Here is a 14240-nt window from a genome sequence, read left to right as displayed (position 1 = left end):
GAATGAAATATGCTGAAATGTTTGTGATAGAAATGTTTGTGATGTTTGTTTTCCCTTTTCTCAAACGATTTAGATTAATTAAAGCCCTGTCCAAAAGTTTAGACCTGACAATTGTTAACAACATAATAGGGAGGTGATAGCTCAGTGGTTAAGGTACTGGACTAGTAATCAAAAGGTTGCCGGTTCAAGCCCCACCACCACCACCAAGTTGCCACTGTTGGGACCCTGAGCAAGGCCCTTAACCCTCAATTGCTCAAAATTGTGTTCAGTCATAACTGTAAGTCCGCTTTGGATAAAAAAAGCGTCTGCTAAATGCCGTAAATGTAAATATTTATGGTTAATACAGCTGGTAGATGCTGCGGTACGTAGATTTTTGCCAAGGGTTCAAATAATCAGCTGATTGTATATTTGATTTATGAAATTCTGAATTAATAATTTAATCAGCGTTTTTTACCTTTAATGTGTTCAAAACAGCATTGTGACAAATTAGAGAACCACACCCAACTTTACTTAGTCCACCAATAGGAAGTGATTAAAACAGTGATTCTAAATTAGAACGGGTAGGTGAAAGTAAAACTGAATCACTGAGAGAGTTCACATCAACCAGGATTCATTTTTTGGTACAATGAACGCTGACTGTAAGTAATGAATATTTCGTAAATTAGTCTGGAGAATAAACTCAAGCAATTCTAACCTTCCAAACAAAAGACAAAGAGGAAAAAGATATGTATACTTCCTACAGTTTTAAAACCGATTTATTAGTTTCTGTTTATAGATTACTTTGTGGTTCAATTATAATTGTATTAATTTGTTTATTATTAATCAGTTAAAACTAATTTCAAAATTCTCAAATGCTTACTGTGTAACATCACTGGTAAAATGAATACTCTCTCTGACTACAGTTCCTCACACTAAACTAGTGCTTCGATCTAACAAATGTTGAAAGACAAATGAAAACACAAATGTTTTTACATGTTATCTGTATTTTAGTAAGTTTTGGTTGCAGAACGTCTAGTGTTTAGTTTTAATTTCAATTTTACATTGAATCAAACACATTTAAAAGACGATGATTATTCTAGATTAAAGGCATCACTACTGTTTATGTAAACTTTCTTTAGAAGCAGAGGAAGGAGACAGAACATTAATTAGCACAACCAATAAAAGGCAGAAGGAGCAACATGGCTAAACTATGTAAGTGTTTCAGAGATTATACACTAGCAGAAAATGTTAGCCGTTAATTAATTAACTTAAACTTAACTTATATTACTGTTTGTTTATTTTTGTTAAACTAGATTACGGATTAAACAATGAAGTGCTTTTCATAGTTCAGTGTTGAGAATATTTTAGTGCTCTGACGTAATTGATTCAAGTTATTAACAGATGGGATCAAAAGTGTAAAATTTTAAAGAGTAGCACAGACTTGTCTAATACATAGATATGTTTGTGTGTGTATATACTGTAAATACTAGTCTTGATCTGATGACCTGAAATATGCACACATCATAATTATCTATAATTTACATAACCTCACACAAATAAAATAATGTGTCAAAAGTATTTGGAACTCTTAAGTAATCATTTATTACTTTCTGTTTTACTGTAGTTGTATTAGAAATTACCTGTAAATATTTGTAAACATGGGAGAGTTTTAAAAATTCCCAAATGAAATGAAACCAAGGTGTTTTGACATTCATAAATCAGACAGTGAGAAATCCCTATGATTTCAGTTGAAGGTGTGCAAAAGATTTGAAGTAAGCAGGTTTAAAAAAAAAACAATCAGACAACACCTTTATTTCAACATACTACACTAAGTGGTCAAAAGTATATAGAACACTCTTCCAGTTATTAAGTTTCAGACATGTCAATTACTAATAGGTGTATAAAATAAATCATGTGATTTCAACTTTGCTGCAACAGTTTGGGAAAAGTAATTATCTGTTCCAGCATGTTTGTGTCCTAGTTCACAAAGCAAGGTTCATAAAGATGTGATATGATGACTTTGGTGTTAAAAAAAACTCCAGTGGTCTGCACAGACCTCTAACATTAACACCATTTATAATCGTTTGGATGTTGGAATGTTGATTGCATATCATGCTTACTCATGCAACATGATTGCCTAACCTCACTTTTTTCCTAGACTGAATGAGCATAAATTCACACAGACATACATGTCAAAAATGTTTGAAAAGCCTTTCCAGAAATGAGTTTGCTAATATAGCAGAAAGGGGCAAACTCCATGCCCATGGTTTTGAAATAGGATGTAGGAACAAGCTATACAGGTGTTCACATAATTTTGGCCATATAGTGTATTAGCTGTTTAAGTTCATGAGACAACTATAATTTTAAGTTTTAAAGGGTTTTGATAGTACAATAAAACAGAAATAGACATGTTGGCAACAGAAACTTAAGGTGGGTTTGGTGTGAAAAAAGATCGTTGTACAAAAATTAATGTAATCTTATTGTTAATTGTGGTTAATGATGTGTGATAAGGGCTGCTTATTGATCCAGAATGTTCCAGGACATGTGCACATGGATAAAAATCATAAAGATAGTAAGCGAGCAGCATTTGCCGAAAAACTTCAAACAGCTCATGATTTGACCTTCCAGCAGGACAAGGGTTCATGACATATGTCCAAAATGGTTTGATGATAACAGGATCTTGTCTTTGTCAGTGACATCCAAGTCTCTTGACCTAAATCAACAAGAGAGCATTTAGAAGCCTATAGAACTTAAGAGGATTCTGTATTGAGGATTGCTCTCAAATTCCTTGCTCTGTAATGCAGTCTTTAGTGTCTTTATCAGACATTATAAAAGAAGACTCAGTGCCATGATTTTAGCAAATTGTGGTTGTGCTGTAAGTGAATTAAGTGCAGCAGTATCTTATAATTGCAATATTAAAAAAAAAAAATAACCTCAAATAATTTTATTACATGAGACTTTCATCTTTACAAAACGTGACAGAAATTCTGGAGCACACTGTCCATATTTGGTCCATATTTGTTGTATTAAATACTTGTATAACATTTTCGGCATTTAGCAGATGCTTTCATCCAAAGTGACTTACAGTTGTGACAGTATACAATCTAAGCAATTGAGGGTTAAGGGCCTTGCTCAAGGGCCCAACAGCTGCAACCAGGCAGAGGTGAGGCTTGAACTGGCAACCTTCTGATTACTAGTCCAGTACCTTAACCACTAGACTACAACTTCCCCAACTACAACCTTTTTAATGTTTTCAAAAAATGTACTTAAATCTTTCTCTGTGAACAACTTAACTTTAGTGTTCAGTAAGAGTAGTCTGGTACATGAAAGTCCTGGATAGAGGATCAAGTTGAGCGAGACTAGTGGCTCAGAGGTTGTGTGGTACCAAGCAGGCTTTGATTAGACCTTGAAGGTAGCTTGGGGCTGGTCCATTTTTGGCTTTTGTAGGCGAGCATCAGTGTTTTAAACTGAATGCATGCAGCAAAAATTGACCAGCCCCTAGCTACCTTCATACTGTTGCACTTAATATACATACAGCACAACTTTAATTTGCTAAAATCATGGCACCGAGTCTTCTTTTATAATGTCTGATAAAGACACTAAAGACTGCATTACAGAGCAAGGAATTTGAGAGCAATCCTCAATACAGAATCCTCTTAAGTTCTATAGGCTTCTAAATGCTCTCTTGTTGATTTAGGTCAAGAGACTTGGATGTCACTGACAAAGACAAGATCCTGTAATCATCAAACCATTTTGGACATATGTCATGAACCCTTGTCCTGCTCCAAGGTCAAATCATGAACTGTTTGAAGTTTTTCGGCAAATGCTGCTTGCTTACTATCTTTATGATTTTTATCCATGTGCACATGTCCTGGAACATTCGGGATCAATAAGCAGCCCTCATCACACATCATTCACCACAATTAACAATAAGATTACATTGATTTTTGTACAACGATCTTTTTTCACACCAAACCCACCTTAAGTTTCTGTTGCCAAAATGTCTATTTCTGTTGTATCTTACTGTAGTTTACAGTCAGTTTTAATGCTTTTCCACAGTAAATGATTGTTAATTATACAAAACAGTCCAAGTAAATGGTTCTATTTGACATCTTTCCTTCAACACTTCTTAAAAATAGTTACCCGTGAGCAGCTGCTGTGCTCCATCTGTCTGGAAGTGTTTATCGATCCAGTCACCACACCATGTGGACACAACTCTTGCAAGAGCTGCCTTACACAGTGCTGGGAGACCAGTCAACGTTGTTATTGTCCACTGTGTAACCAGACATTTACCAAGAAACCAAAACTCAACATTAACACAACACTGAGAGATGTTGCAGAAAACTTCAAGAAAAGTGGTTTTGACAAGCCAGAAATTATTTGTGATGCCTGTACTGGAGCAAAGCTAAAGGCCTTGAAATCCTGTCTGGATTGTGGTCTGTCTTTATGTGCATCTCATTTGGAGTCTCATAATTATCAGCCAAACCTTAAAAATCACAAACAAATAGATCCTGAGGAGAACCTTCAGGATTACATCTGCCAAAAACATAAGAGACCTCTAATGCTGTTCTGTAAAGACGACGAGACATGTGTTTGTCTGTTCTGCCCTGTAACCGACCATAAGAATCACAACACTGTTCCTATAGAGGAGGCGAGTGATAAACTAAAGGTGATCATTTCAATTATTTCTTTAAATTATTTAATAAATGCATTTTGAATATTCATTAATCACAAGCAGTAACAAAATCTAAAAATGTATATTAAAATCATTTCTGTTCACAGGTTCAGTTGAAGACAACCCAAAAAGAAATACAGCAAATGATCCAGGACAGAATAGAGAAAACGGAGGATATCAAGTGCTCACTAGAGCGCTGCAAAGTGGGTCTCAACTTTTTTGTTGCATATGTTACATAAGATGCATATGCCATACTGTGTTTTGTGCTGTTAGAGACTGTTAATCTGTGATTTATTTCTTTAGAAAAGCAAAGAGGAACAGATTTCTCACGGCAATGAAGTCTTCAATGCCTTAATTAATTCAATTGAGGAAAAGCAGGATGAGATGCTCAACAAGATAGAGGAGATGCAGAATGAAGCAGAGAGACAGGCTAAAGGACTTATTGAAGAGCTGGAGCAGGAAATGACTGTACTAGAAAGGAAAAATTTTCAACTGAAACACCTCTTAAATGCTGAAAATGTGCTTCCAAAAATGCAGGTTAATGTCTCTCTTTCAGTCATTGTGCGCTGCAGCAATGTGCTGAGTAAAATCTCCTCTTTCCTGCTTTACTGTAGATTTATCCATCCATGTGCAGCTTCCCACACAACAAGAACTGGACTGAGATCAATACTAAGATTGATTTTACAGGGGAGACTGTAAGGAAAACACTGTCCCAGCTCCAGAAAACAATCAACAACAACATGAATAAGGAAATTGAAAAGTTAGGTAAGTCAACACCAACACAAAAGCTGTAAATACTGCACTTTAGATTTGGCATGGTCCAAATCTCTTGATAAGATAGACAGATATATGTGTCTATAGATGGATATTTAGTTTGACAGATAGATGTGTCCCTTTGTGAATCTCTCGCTCATCCATCAATGTCATTTGAGTGTTGGACCATTCTCAGCACCACAGTGACACTAACATATGATCAGGTGTTTCAGTGTTGTTGAGATTTTAAAGCATCTGAGTGTGGGCCAGTGATAGCTCAGTGGTTAAGGTACTGGACTAGTAAACAGAAGGTTGCCGGTTCAAGCCCCGCAATGTAAATGTAAAATGTACATGTAAAATGTAAATGAAATGTAAATGTAAATGTAATGCTGGGAAGAGAACCAAGCTCTAGTCAAAAAAATTAAAGTTGTGCATCACATGATCAGAAAGTGTCAGCTGATAAAAGCCTAGACGATTATTAACACATCATGCATAAAACATTTACATTACATTTACAGCATTTAGCAGACGCTTTTATCCAAAGCGACTTACACAATGATCTGAACACGATGAGCAGTTGAGGGTTAAGGGCCTTGCTCAGGGACCCAACAGTGGCAACTTGGTGGTGCTTGAACCGGCAACCTTCTGTTTACTAGTCCAGTACCTTAACCACTGAGCTATCACTGCCCTAAACAGCTCTAGTCTGTAAACTGTACACTACAAGTCAGAGTATTATCAGAGTTTGTGTTTCTAATATAGAGGCCAGTTAGTGTAAACAGTATTTGAAAATCCACAACACTGCTGCACCTGATGCATTCATACCAGTACACACCTCTACAATATCATTTCCCTGTTAGTCATTGCAGTGCTAGGAATTATCTGTCACCCAAATAATTTATGGTAGGTGGAGGTCCTTTGTTCTATTTTAATTCATTTATAGGGTAAAGGGGGTAATAGGCTATGGCAGATGGACTACAGTAAGTTATTGTGAACCAATAAAGTGTATCTATACCAGGGGTGGGCAAACTTTTCGTCTCAAGGGCCACACTGGGTTTTAAAAATAGACTGACGGGCCGGGTGGGGGTTTGAAACTAATTAATTTTTGTGATAAAAAATAAATGAATATAAATGAAACGCCAGACTCATCCCATTATGTGCATGATTACACATGCATGAATGTGATTTTTTTTTTTTTTTTATCTTTGTGTCTACTTAATGTACCGCCATCTAAACAAAACCAATGCAGCGTTTGAAGCAGAACTGTCAACATAAGTTAATGGTTTATGTGTGACGTTTTAAACCAGCCAAGTGGCTAGATCACGCTGGCGTGATAACTACTTCAGAGGGGTAGTAGGGCTCAGTGCGATGGCAAATGTGACGAATGAATATCTGTGTGTAGACCAGATAGACTCGGCTTTAGCAAAGGACGTGTTTGGCGTGTGCCATTTAGTGGAAACAGTTCATACGGACAATTTTAGGACAATTTTGTAAATACTCAGCGGGCTGGATTAAACAGCCTAACGGGCCATAGTTTGCCCACCACTGATCTATACTGTAGATGTAGCACATACAATGACCAATTAATACACAATTAAGATAAGTATTCCTAATAAAGTGCTCAGTAAGTGTACAGAATAGTATAATAATAATTTATAATCATACATTTTTTAGAAATACTTGTTTAACAATGCATTGTTGATTTCATTTTGTATTTATAGAACAGAAAAGCCAGCAAAAGGCAGGAGGTACAGTGGTCAATGAAACCTTTTTTTAAAAATGTAACTTCAGGATATTTCAGGGCTTCTTTTGACAGTTTTGTCTTTTTGTCTGATTTCAGAATGTAGTTGGTTTAACAAACACTGGCCATTTTTGCTGCTGCTAATGATGCTGCTGTTTCTGATACTTACATTAGTGGAAAATGAGATGAAGATCCAGTCATATGCAGGTACAACATTATTGATATTCATTTATACTAATTACATTTTGGAGGGAAGGTGGGAATCCATCAATCTCACTATCTTCACTCATTAATTTGCATGTTAATCTTGCAGTGTTACATACTTGCACCCTCATGACACATACCCTGACTATTTATCACTACACATACAGAAAATATCCTTAATTTAAATCAGTGTATAAATCTTTATAAGACTTTTAATTTTTGAGTGAATTTCTTTTTTCTAAAATTAATCGTTTCACTTTTTAGTGAATATTACTCTGGATCCTGATACGGCTCACCCTGCACTTATCCTGTCTCAAGACAGAAAACAAGTAGCACAAGGCAACAACTGGCAGGAGCTTCCTTACACACCAAAGAGGTTTGCTAAAAGTCCCTGTGTTCTCGGAAAACAAGGTTTTAACTCTGGAAGATTTTATTTTGAAGTGCAAGTCAGTGGGAAGACTAAGTGGGTTTTAGGAGTGGCCAGTAAGAACATTAACAGAAAGGGCCCGATTTTTTTGACTCCTAAGAATGGATATTGGACTTTGGGTCTCAGAGATCGGGGTGGGTACACGGCTTTTGCTGGTCCCTCTGTCCTCCTCACCCTGAGAAAGAAACCAGAGAAGGTGGGGGTGTTTGTGGATTATGAGGAGAGTCTGGTTGCCTTTTATAATGCAGACACTCGTTCTCTTATCTACTCATTTTCTGGTCAGTCTTTCACTAAAACACTTTATCCATTTTTCAGTCCCGAATTAAATGAGAAAGGAAACACTGCACCTCTAATCATACTGAATTAATATAAAAGTCTTACTGCAGTGAGATGATTTTTCTCCAGTTTATTTTATCTATAGTCTATATTGAAAACTTGTGTCTTATAGCTGAGCAGACATGCAAAAAAACTATAGCTGAGCAGACATGCATACAAATTAAACTGAAAATTGACAACATGTACAGTAATAAATATGTATATAAACACAACTGGTAAGAATAACATATTACTTGTAATGTATAATGTCTGTAAACTGTATCATGCTGATATCACGCTTACTGACGTTTTAAAGCTCACTTGGTTTTAATAGTTTGTTTACTTCTTAAGCCCACCTCTCATTCAATAGACTCTTAACCATGACTGTTAAACCTTGACCCTCTGACCCTCACTTCCCTCATCTGAAAAAACCAACCTAGCTTACTGTGTCCTCTCTTAAAGTAGTGCAACATTTAGGAAGCAACAATTAAGTTTAGCCAGGAACTGGTTCAAAACGCATAACAGACACACCAGAGGTGCTTCCAAAATCTTTTCAAAAATACAGCAGGTAAAACTTGTGATAAAGTTAGCGATACTAGGGATGATATAATTGGTCACTTGTACTGTCATTTGAAAAGGGTCTCTTATTGAATTACTATTTCTTGACCCGCTGTAAATCCACCAATAACATTCTTCTCAGCAAGAGCAGAGGCGGGAAAATTCTGATAAACAGACAAAAGGTCTTCTCTAATTTAATAGTTCACATTTAAACAAAAATTTAATTGGCAAGTATGAAAGATTTATTTGCTTAGATTTGTTTTTGTTTAAATTTTAATTGTCAAATTATGATAAAATAGAAATAGAACTGCTCACTTTTAAAATATTATTTTTGGAATAGCTTAGACCTTCTCTGAGGGTATAGAAGGCCATGACGGTGCCCCTCTGCACTCATCTGTAAACTAGAGCTGGGCGGTTCCTGAATGATTTGAATCTTCGTACTGAATCAGGAATCACGAGTCCCAGGTCTCAATTAACCTGGATCCTATGAGTTTCTCTGACTAGCTGCTGTTAAATACACAAGGGGAGTGAGCAGACTCACTAAAAACACCGTGGACTCAGATGATTTGGCTGAACCGACTTCACTCCAGTCCATGAATCTAAGTAATAAGTTAAATATTCTAATAAACAAGCAGGTAAACACACTGGTGTTTGTTATGTGGCTGATTTTATGCACATGCTATTATTATTATCAGTAGTAGTGGTATAGATTAGTAATGTAGGATATTTTCTTGTAAGCAAAACAACAACAAAATATAGTTATATTATTATTAATAGCCCTTCCCCCATGGCCATTTATTGACTGTTTTGGTGCCACTGTGGCTGCCTCACTGGGTCAAGTTACCATGGCAATTTGTTGTTGACCATCCCCCTTGAACCCTTGACCCATTAATATACCCATCTGATTGGTAGGTGAGTCCACCCCCCTCTCCCCCTCCTTGTCCACACCACCACCACCACCACCACCACCCCCCGATCAAGATTCCACTTAGAAAAAAGTGTGAGGTGCCAAGAGAATTAAGAGAGAAGGACTTATTTACAGAAGATGAGTGCACAGAAGACAAATGATATTTGGATGCATTTTCATCTTAAATTGTAATCTGTAATCTAAAAATGTGTCTGTGGATCCTTACAGTTGTAATTAATTTTATGTATTGGACGAGTGGGTGTGGATGAACCGGATCACATTACTGAGTGACTCAGATTAACCCGAGTCTATAAAATGAACCGAATTTACAACCACTACTATAAACATGTATTCAAACCAAAATCTATGGCCAGTATAGCTCATCCATGTTAGTTTGGTAGCAGGTTGTTAAACTTACTATCAGTTTGTACTTGCGTTGATTTCCAGAATAAGACATGAATAGATTTTAATGATTATTTACATTTATTTTTTATTTATTTCAGCAAAGGAATGAGACATGCTTCCCTAGCTGGCCACCACATTCCCATTATTTTTGTTAACTAATGAACAAGCAATAATAAGTGTTTAGTTTTTTAACCATGATATTATTGTGACTGTGGTAAAGGAACACAAAGTTAGCAGAATACTATGTTTGTTTTTCTAACTTTAATGATTATTGATTACATCAGCAACACAGTGTACAGATTAAATCGAATCTGCAATGAATTTACATTTGATCATTTGAATGAAGGTGTAAAGCTAATCTAGCTGGTTGTCCAGCTTGTTGGCCCAAGTTGTAACCAATTCAGTAATAGTAATGATCCTAAGCCACTTCACACAGTTCTCCAATCCTGGATAAGCAGCTGCCAAACTCAGTCTTTTTCATTTTGTTTGGGAACATTAAACTTTTTTTGCAAAACATAAAATGATAGTATCTGAAGATCTAACATCTTGCTGGTTTGCCATGTTTTCATTTGCGAAGCGAATGGCTTTTGGGAGTCTTTATATATTATGAATTACTGTTTTACTGAATTACAAATATAAACAAGTCTTTTTGTGCTATACTGGGATCTGCATTTCTCAACTTCAACAACTGTGTTTAATTTAATGATCTAATCTAATGATCTTAATCTAATCTGTGTTTAATGTCTTTTACATATTTTACCCATCCTGTAATTCAAGAACAATAAAGCTATTGAGAATAAAACATATTGACCAAAGTTTCACCCAGTTTTTAAAAAAATGTTTTACATTTACAGCATACACCTTTATCCAAAGTGACTTACAGTACAGTTACAGTATACAATCTGAGCAATTAAGGGTTAAGGGCCTTGCTCAGTGGCCCAACAGCAGCAACCTGGCAGTGGTGAGGCTTGAACCAGCAACCTTTTGATTACTAGTCCAGTACCCTAACCACTAGGCTATGGCTTGCCCCATGTTTTACAGTTTGTTTTTAGTGTAGCAGTGTAATAATGTTCTGTTAAAATGCAAACATTCTCAAAAATGAAAGTGGCAAGTGGTTGGAAAAACAAAACAAAAGTAAAGGTTCTTACAAGCAACTTACAATTGTGACTCGGTGGTCCAACAGTGGCAACGTGGCAATGGTGGGGCTTTAGCCATGGACCTTCTGATTACTAGTCCAGCACCCTAACCACTGAGCTACCACCAACTGCACATTAAAAGCTTACAAGAAAGACCACATATGTTTTATCCAATCATGAACATAAACTGATGACTTGACACAAGCTGACCATCATTGGTGGTGCAGCAGGTAGTGTGAGTGCTGCACAGCTTCAACAAACATTACCTGCAGTCATTGTCTGTAATAAGCCTGGTATGTAGTCAGTGGCGTAACTAGGAGCTCATGGGCCCCAGTGCAAAAAAGATTTTTGGGCCCCCTCAACAAACTTCAATGCTGGGGCCATACGGCGAGTCTCATATACAAAACTAACTAATTGCAGAACATCCGAGCACACACGTATAAACCGGCTGCTGCATTTTCATTGGCTAAGCTGAATGTCACTCACATATCGCCACTACAGTAGTGTAATATAATAATAACTACCTGGCGAGTGCGGTCAATAGGGGGCTGAGTTCATGTCGTGGAGGGCCCCCCTCTGCCATGGGCCCCAGTGCACCTGCCCCCCCAGTAGTCCTCTGGGACTCCTGTTTTACACACCTTTCAAAAACATGCCTGTAGGTGGACATACTACTTTAAATGAAACTTAAGTGTGAATGGTTATGGCCTGCAACTTAACATCTCTAGACTGTAATCTACACCCAGTGTTTATGGGTAGGCTCTGGACCAACCTTGACTTGATTTTTAAGAATAAAATCTGTTTTGTTCATTCATCCACTGGTGCTTGGGGAGGAAATGGGCTACATATGCAGATCATAAGGTAAGTCTACAAGAATGTGAACTCTAAACCTGGATGAGCAGCACTTTCTATAAAAAGCCATGAAAGAACCCAGGCAAAAGAGCACAGCAGTGGCTCCTACTACCACAACCACAGTGACCTCTAACCTGCCTGCTGTGGCTAAGGAAGGACGGGAAGTGTTCAAGTTCATGCTGGGTTCAGAAGTCATGTGTTGATGGGTCAGAAACTGATTCCTGTAGGATAAATAAGATGCCTGTGATGTTAAACGTATTCATGATAAATGTATTCGTTTACAACCTTATAAAGACCAATAGCTCTTATTAGAGTATTTTACAAATGACTAACCTGAGTGGAGGTTTAGTGGGAGGTAAAGCTGAGGGGAGGAGCTTGTGCATTGAAGTGGGAGGGGCTACATCATGGTAATAACATAATTGTTTGTCTGGGCAGAACACTTCTCCCCGGTAACCATTCACCTAGAGAAATAACCCACAGTAATAATTATTATAAACATGATTGCTATAATCACATACATCACACTCAGCAGTTATAGTACATGTTGTGTTTGCCAACAAGACAACCAATAAGTGGTATTATCACTATTTTGGGGGGTGGCATGGTGGCTCAGTGGGTAGCACGGTCACCTCACAGCAAGAAGGTCCTGGGTTCGATCACCAGGTGGGGCGGGCCGGGTCCTTTCAGTGTGAAGTTTGCATGTTCTCCCCATGTTTGCGGGAGCTGTGGTTTCTTTCCACAGTCCACAGACATGTAAGTGAGGTGATTGTAGCCTAGCGGTTAAGGTACTGGACTGGTAAGCTGGTTCAAACCCCACCACTGCCAGGTTGCCACTGTTGGGCCCTTGAGCAAGGCCCTTAACCCTCAATTGCTTAGACTGTATAATGTAAGTCGCTTTGGATAAAAGCGTCTGCTAAATGCTGAAAATGAAATGAATGAATGAAATGACATTAAACTTGTGAACTTGTGTAACTACCATTTCTGTCATGAATGTAACCAAAGTGTGTAAAACATGACGTTAAAATTAGGGCTGTCGAAGTTAACGCGATAATAACGCATTAACGCGATCTCAATTTAACACGATTAAAAAAAATAGTGCAGTTAACGCAAATTCTATTTGGCCCTGCGAGTCATCCGTAGTTCATGTTGAGACTTGACCTTGCACGGCATCTCTCATTAAGAGTAGAGGAGTAAGTGAGTGATAGAGAAAGGTTTGTTAAACGGGAAGTTTCATTTCAAACGTTTGCCAGATGGCTCACTTGACAAAACAAAGGCTGTTTGCAGTTATTGTCAGGCTGAATTTAGCTATCACCGGAGTACATCCAGCCTGAAATACCACATGCAGGCCAAGCACACATTTGGCAGCAGGTTGAGCTCTGGCAATGTACGACAGACAACATTGGACAATGTTCGACGGCAGCCAACCTCCAACAAATTAACGGTAGCATAACATTTACACAGATTTTTTTATATATAATGCGATTAACTATATGAAATTCTGAGATTAATCGCGATTAAAAAATTTAATCGTTTGACAGCCCTAGTTAAAATCCTAATAACAGACATCCCAAGTCTCCCGGAAGTTCCGGGAGTCTCCCGCATATACATAGCGGCTCCCTGACGCCCGCAAGTCAGATAAAATCTCCAGGAATCTAGAACGAGCGGTCAAGAGCGCACACAAACACGCACAGGCGACACAGACTTTTTTCCTGATTGCGTGTGGGAAAGAGAGGGAGCGTGAGAGAAAGTCCGTACTTGCTGTGGTAGCCTACCTTGTGGTAACGCACTCCCCTCATGTGCATATTCATGAAGCGCATGCAAAACAGGGAGGGTTCTGGTTGGCCTGTTCTCTGCAAAGAGTCTGTCAGTCAGCAAATCAGTTTTTAGTGTGGGCCGAGGGCAGTGTTTCTCCTGGACGGCATGCGTTCAGTGAGTGAGAGAAGGAGCCATGGCAGGGGCAGGGAAAGCGGAGGTAGGGCCTTCCAAAAAGAAATACAAAACTCATTTCACCTCTGACTACTCGAAAGTGTACCCATGTTTGATAAAAGTGAAAAACAATGTAAGTCTTGCCCGCTGTACTGTTTGCCATAGTGATTTCAGCATTGCCCACGGCAGGCTAAATGATTGTAAAAGGCATGTTGAGGTGAGTTCATGTGACAAATATACATATTAGCCTTCTCAATTAGTTGGCTAGTTGCCAAGTATGCGCTGATGGCCAACATGAAAAGAGCAAGAGGTTTTGTAGCTTTTTTATGGGGGGGGTTTGCATCCGGGGGTACCTTTCTGAAATGAGT

The 14240-nt window shown here is 37.9% G+C and overlaps 1 protein-coding gene across 1 annotated transcript; it reads left to right on the top strand.

Moving 5' to 3' along the window:
• The first annotated feature begins 1178 nt into the window (after nt 1-1178).
• btr09 (bloodthirsty-related gene family, member 9) lies at nt 1179-8143 on the top strand. Its single transcript, XM_062993591.1, has 8 exons — nt 1179-1191; nt 4119-4648; nt 4762-4857; nt 4958-5122; nt 5269-5419; nt 7126-7152; nt 7245-7352; nt 7614-8143. Exons 1-8 carry the CDS (start codon nt 1179-1181, stop codon nt 8141-8143), a joined length of 1620 nt encoding a protein of 539 aa, XP_062849661.1.
• The last annotated feature ends 6097 nt before the right edge of the window (nt 8144-14240 follow it).

This window comes from Trichomycterus rosablanca, chromosome 4 (assembly GCF_030014385.1).
Source record: "Trichomycterus rosablanca isolate fTriRos1 chromosome 4, fTriRos1.hap1, whole genome shotgun sequence".
Taxonomy (NCBI): Eukaryota; Metazoa; Chordata; class Actinopteri; order Siluriformes; family Trichomycteridae; genus Trichomycterus; species Trichomycterus rosablanca.
The sequence above is the reverse complement of the archived record's forward strand: the minus strand, read 5'-3'. Positions and strand labels throughout refer to the sequence as shown.

Excerpts from the sequence above, each read along its gene's own strand:
- btr09 (XM_062993591.1), top strand. Across the intron at positions 5,420-7,125 it reads TAAGGAAATTGAAAAGTTAG|AACAGAAAAGCCAGCAAAAG; the intron begins GTAAGTCAACAC and ends TTGTATTTATAG. Across the intron at positions 7,153-7,244 it reads AAGCCAGCAAAAGGCAGGAG|AATGTAGTTGGTTTAACAAA; the intron begins GTACAGTGGTCA and ends GTCTGATTTCAG.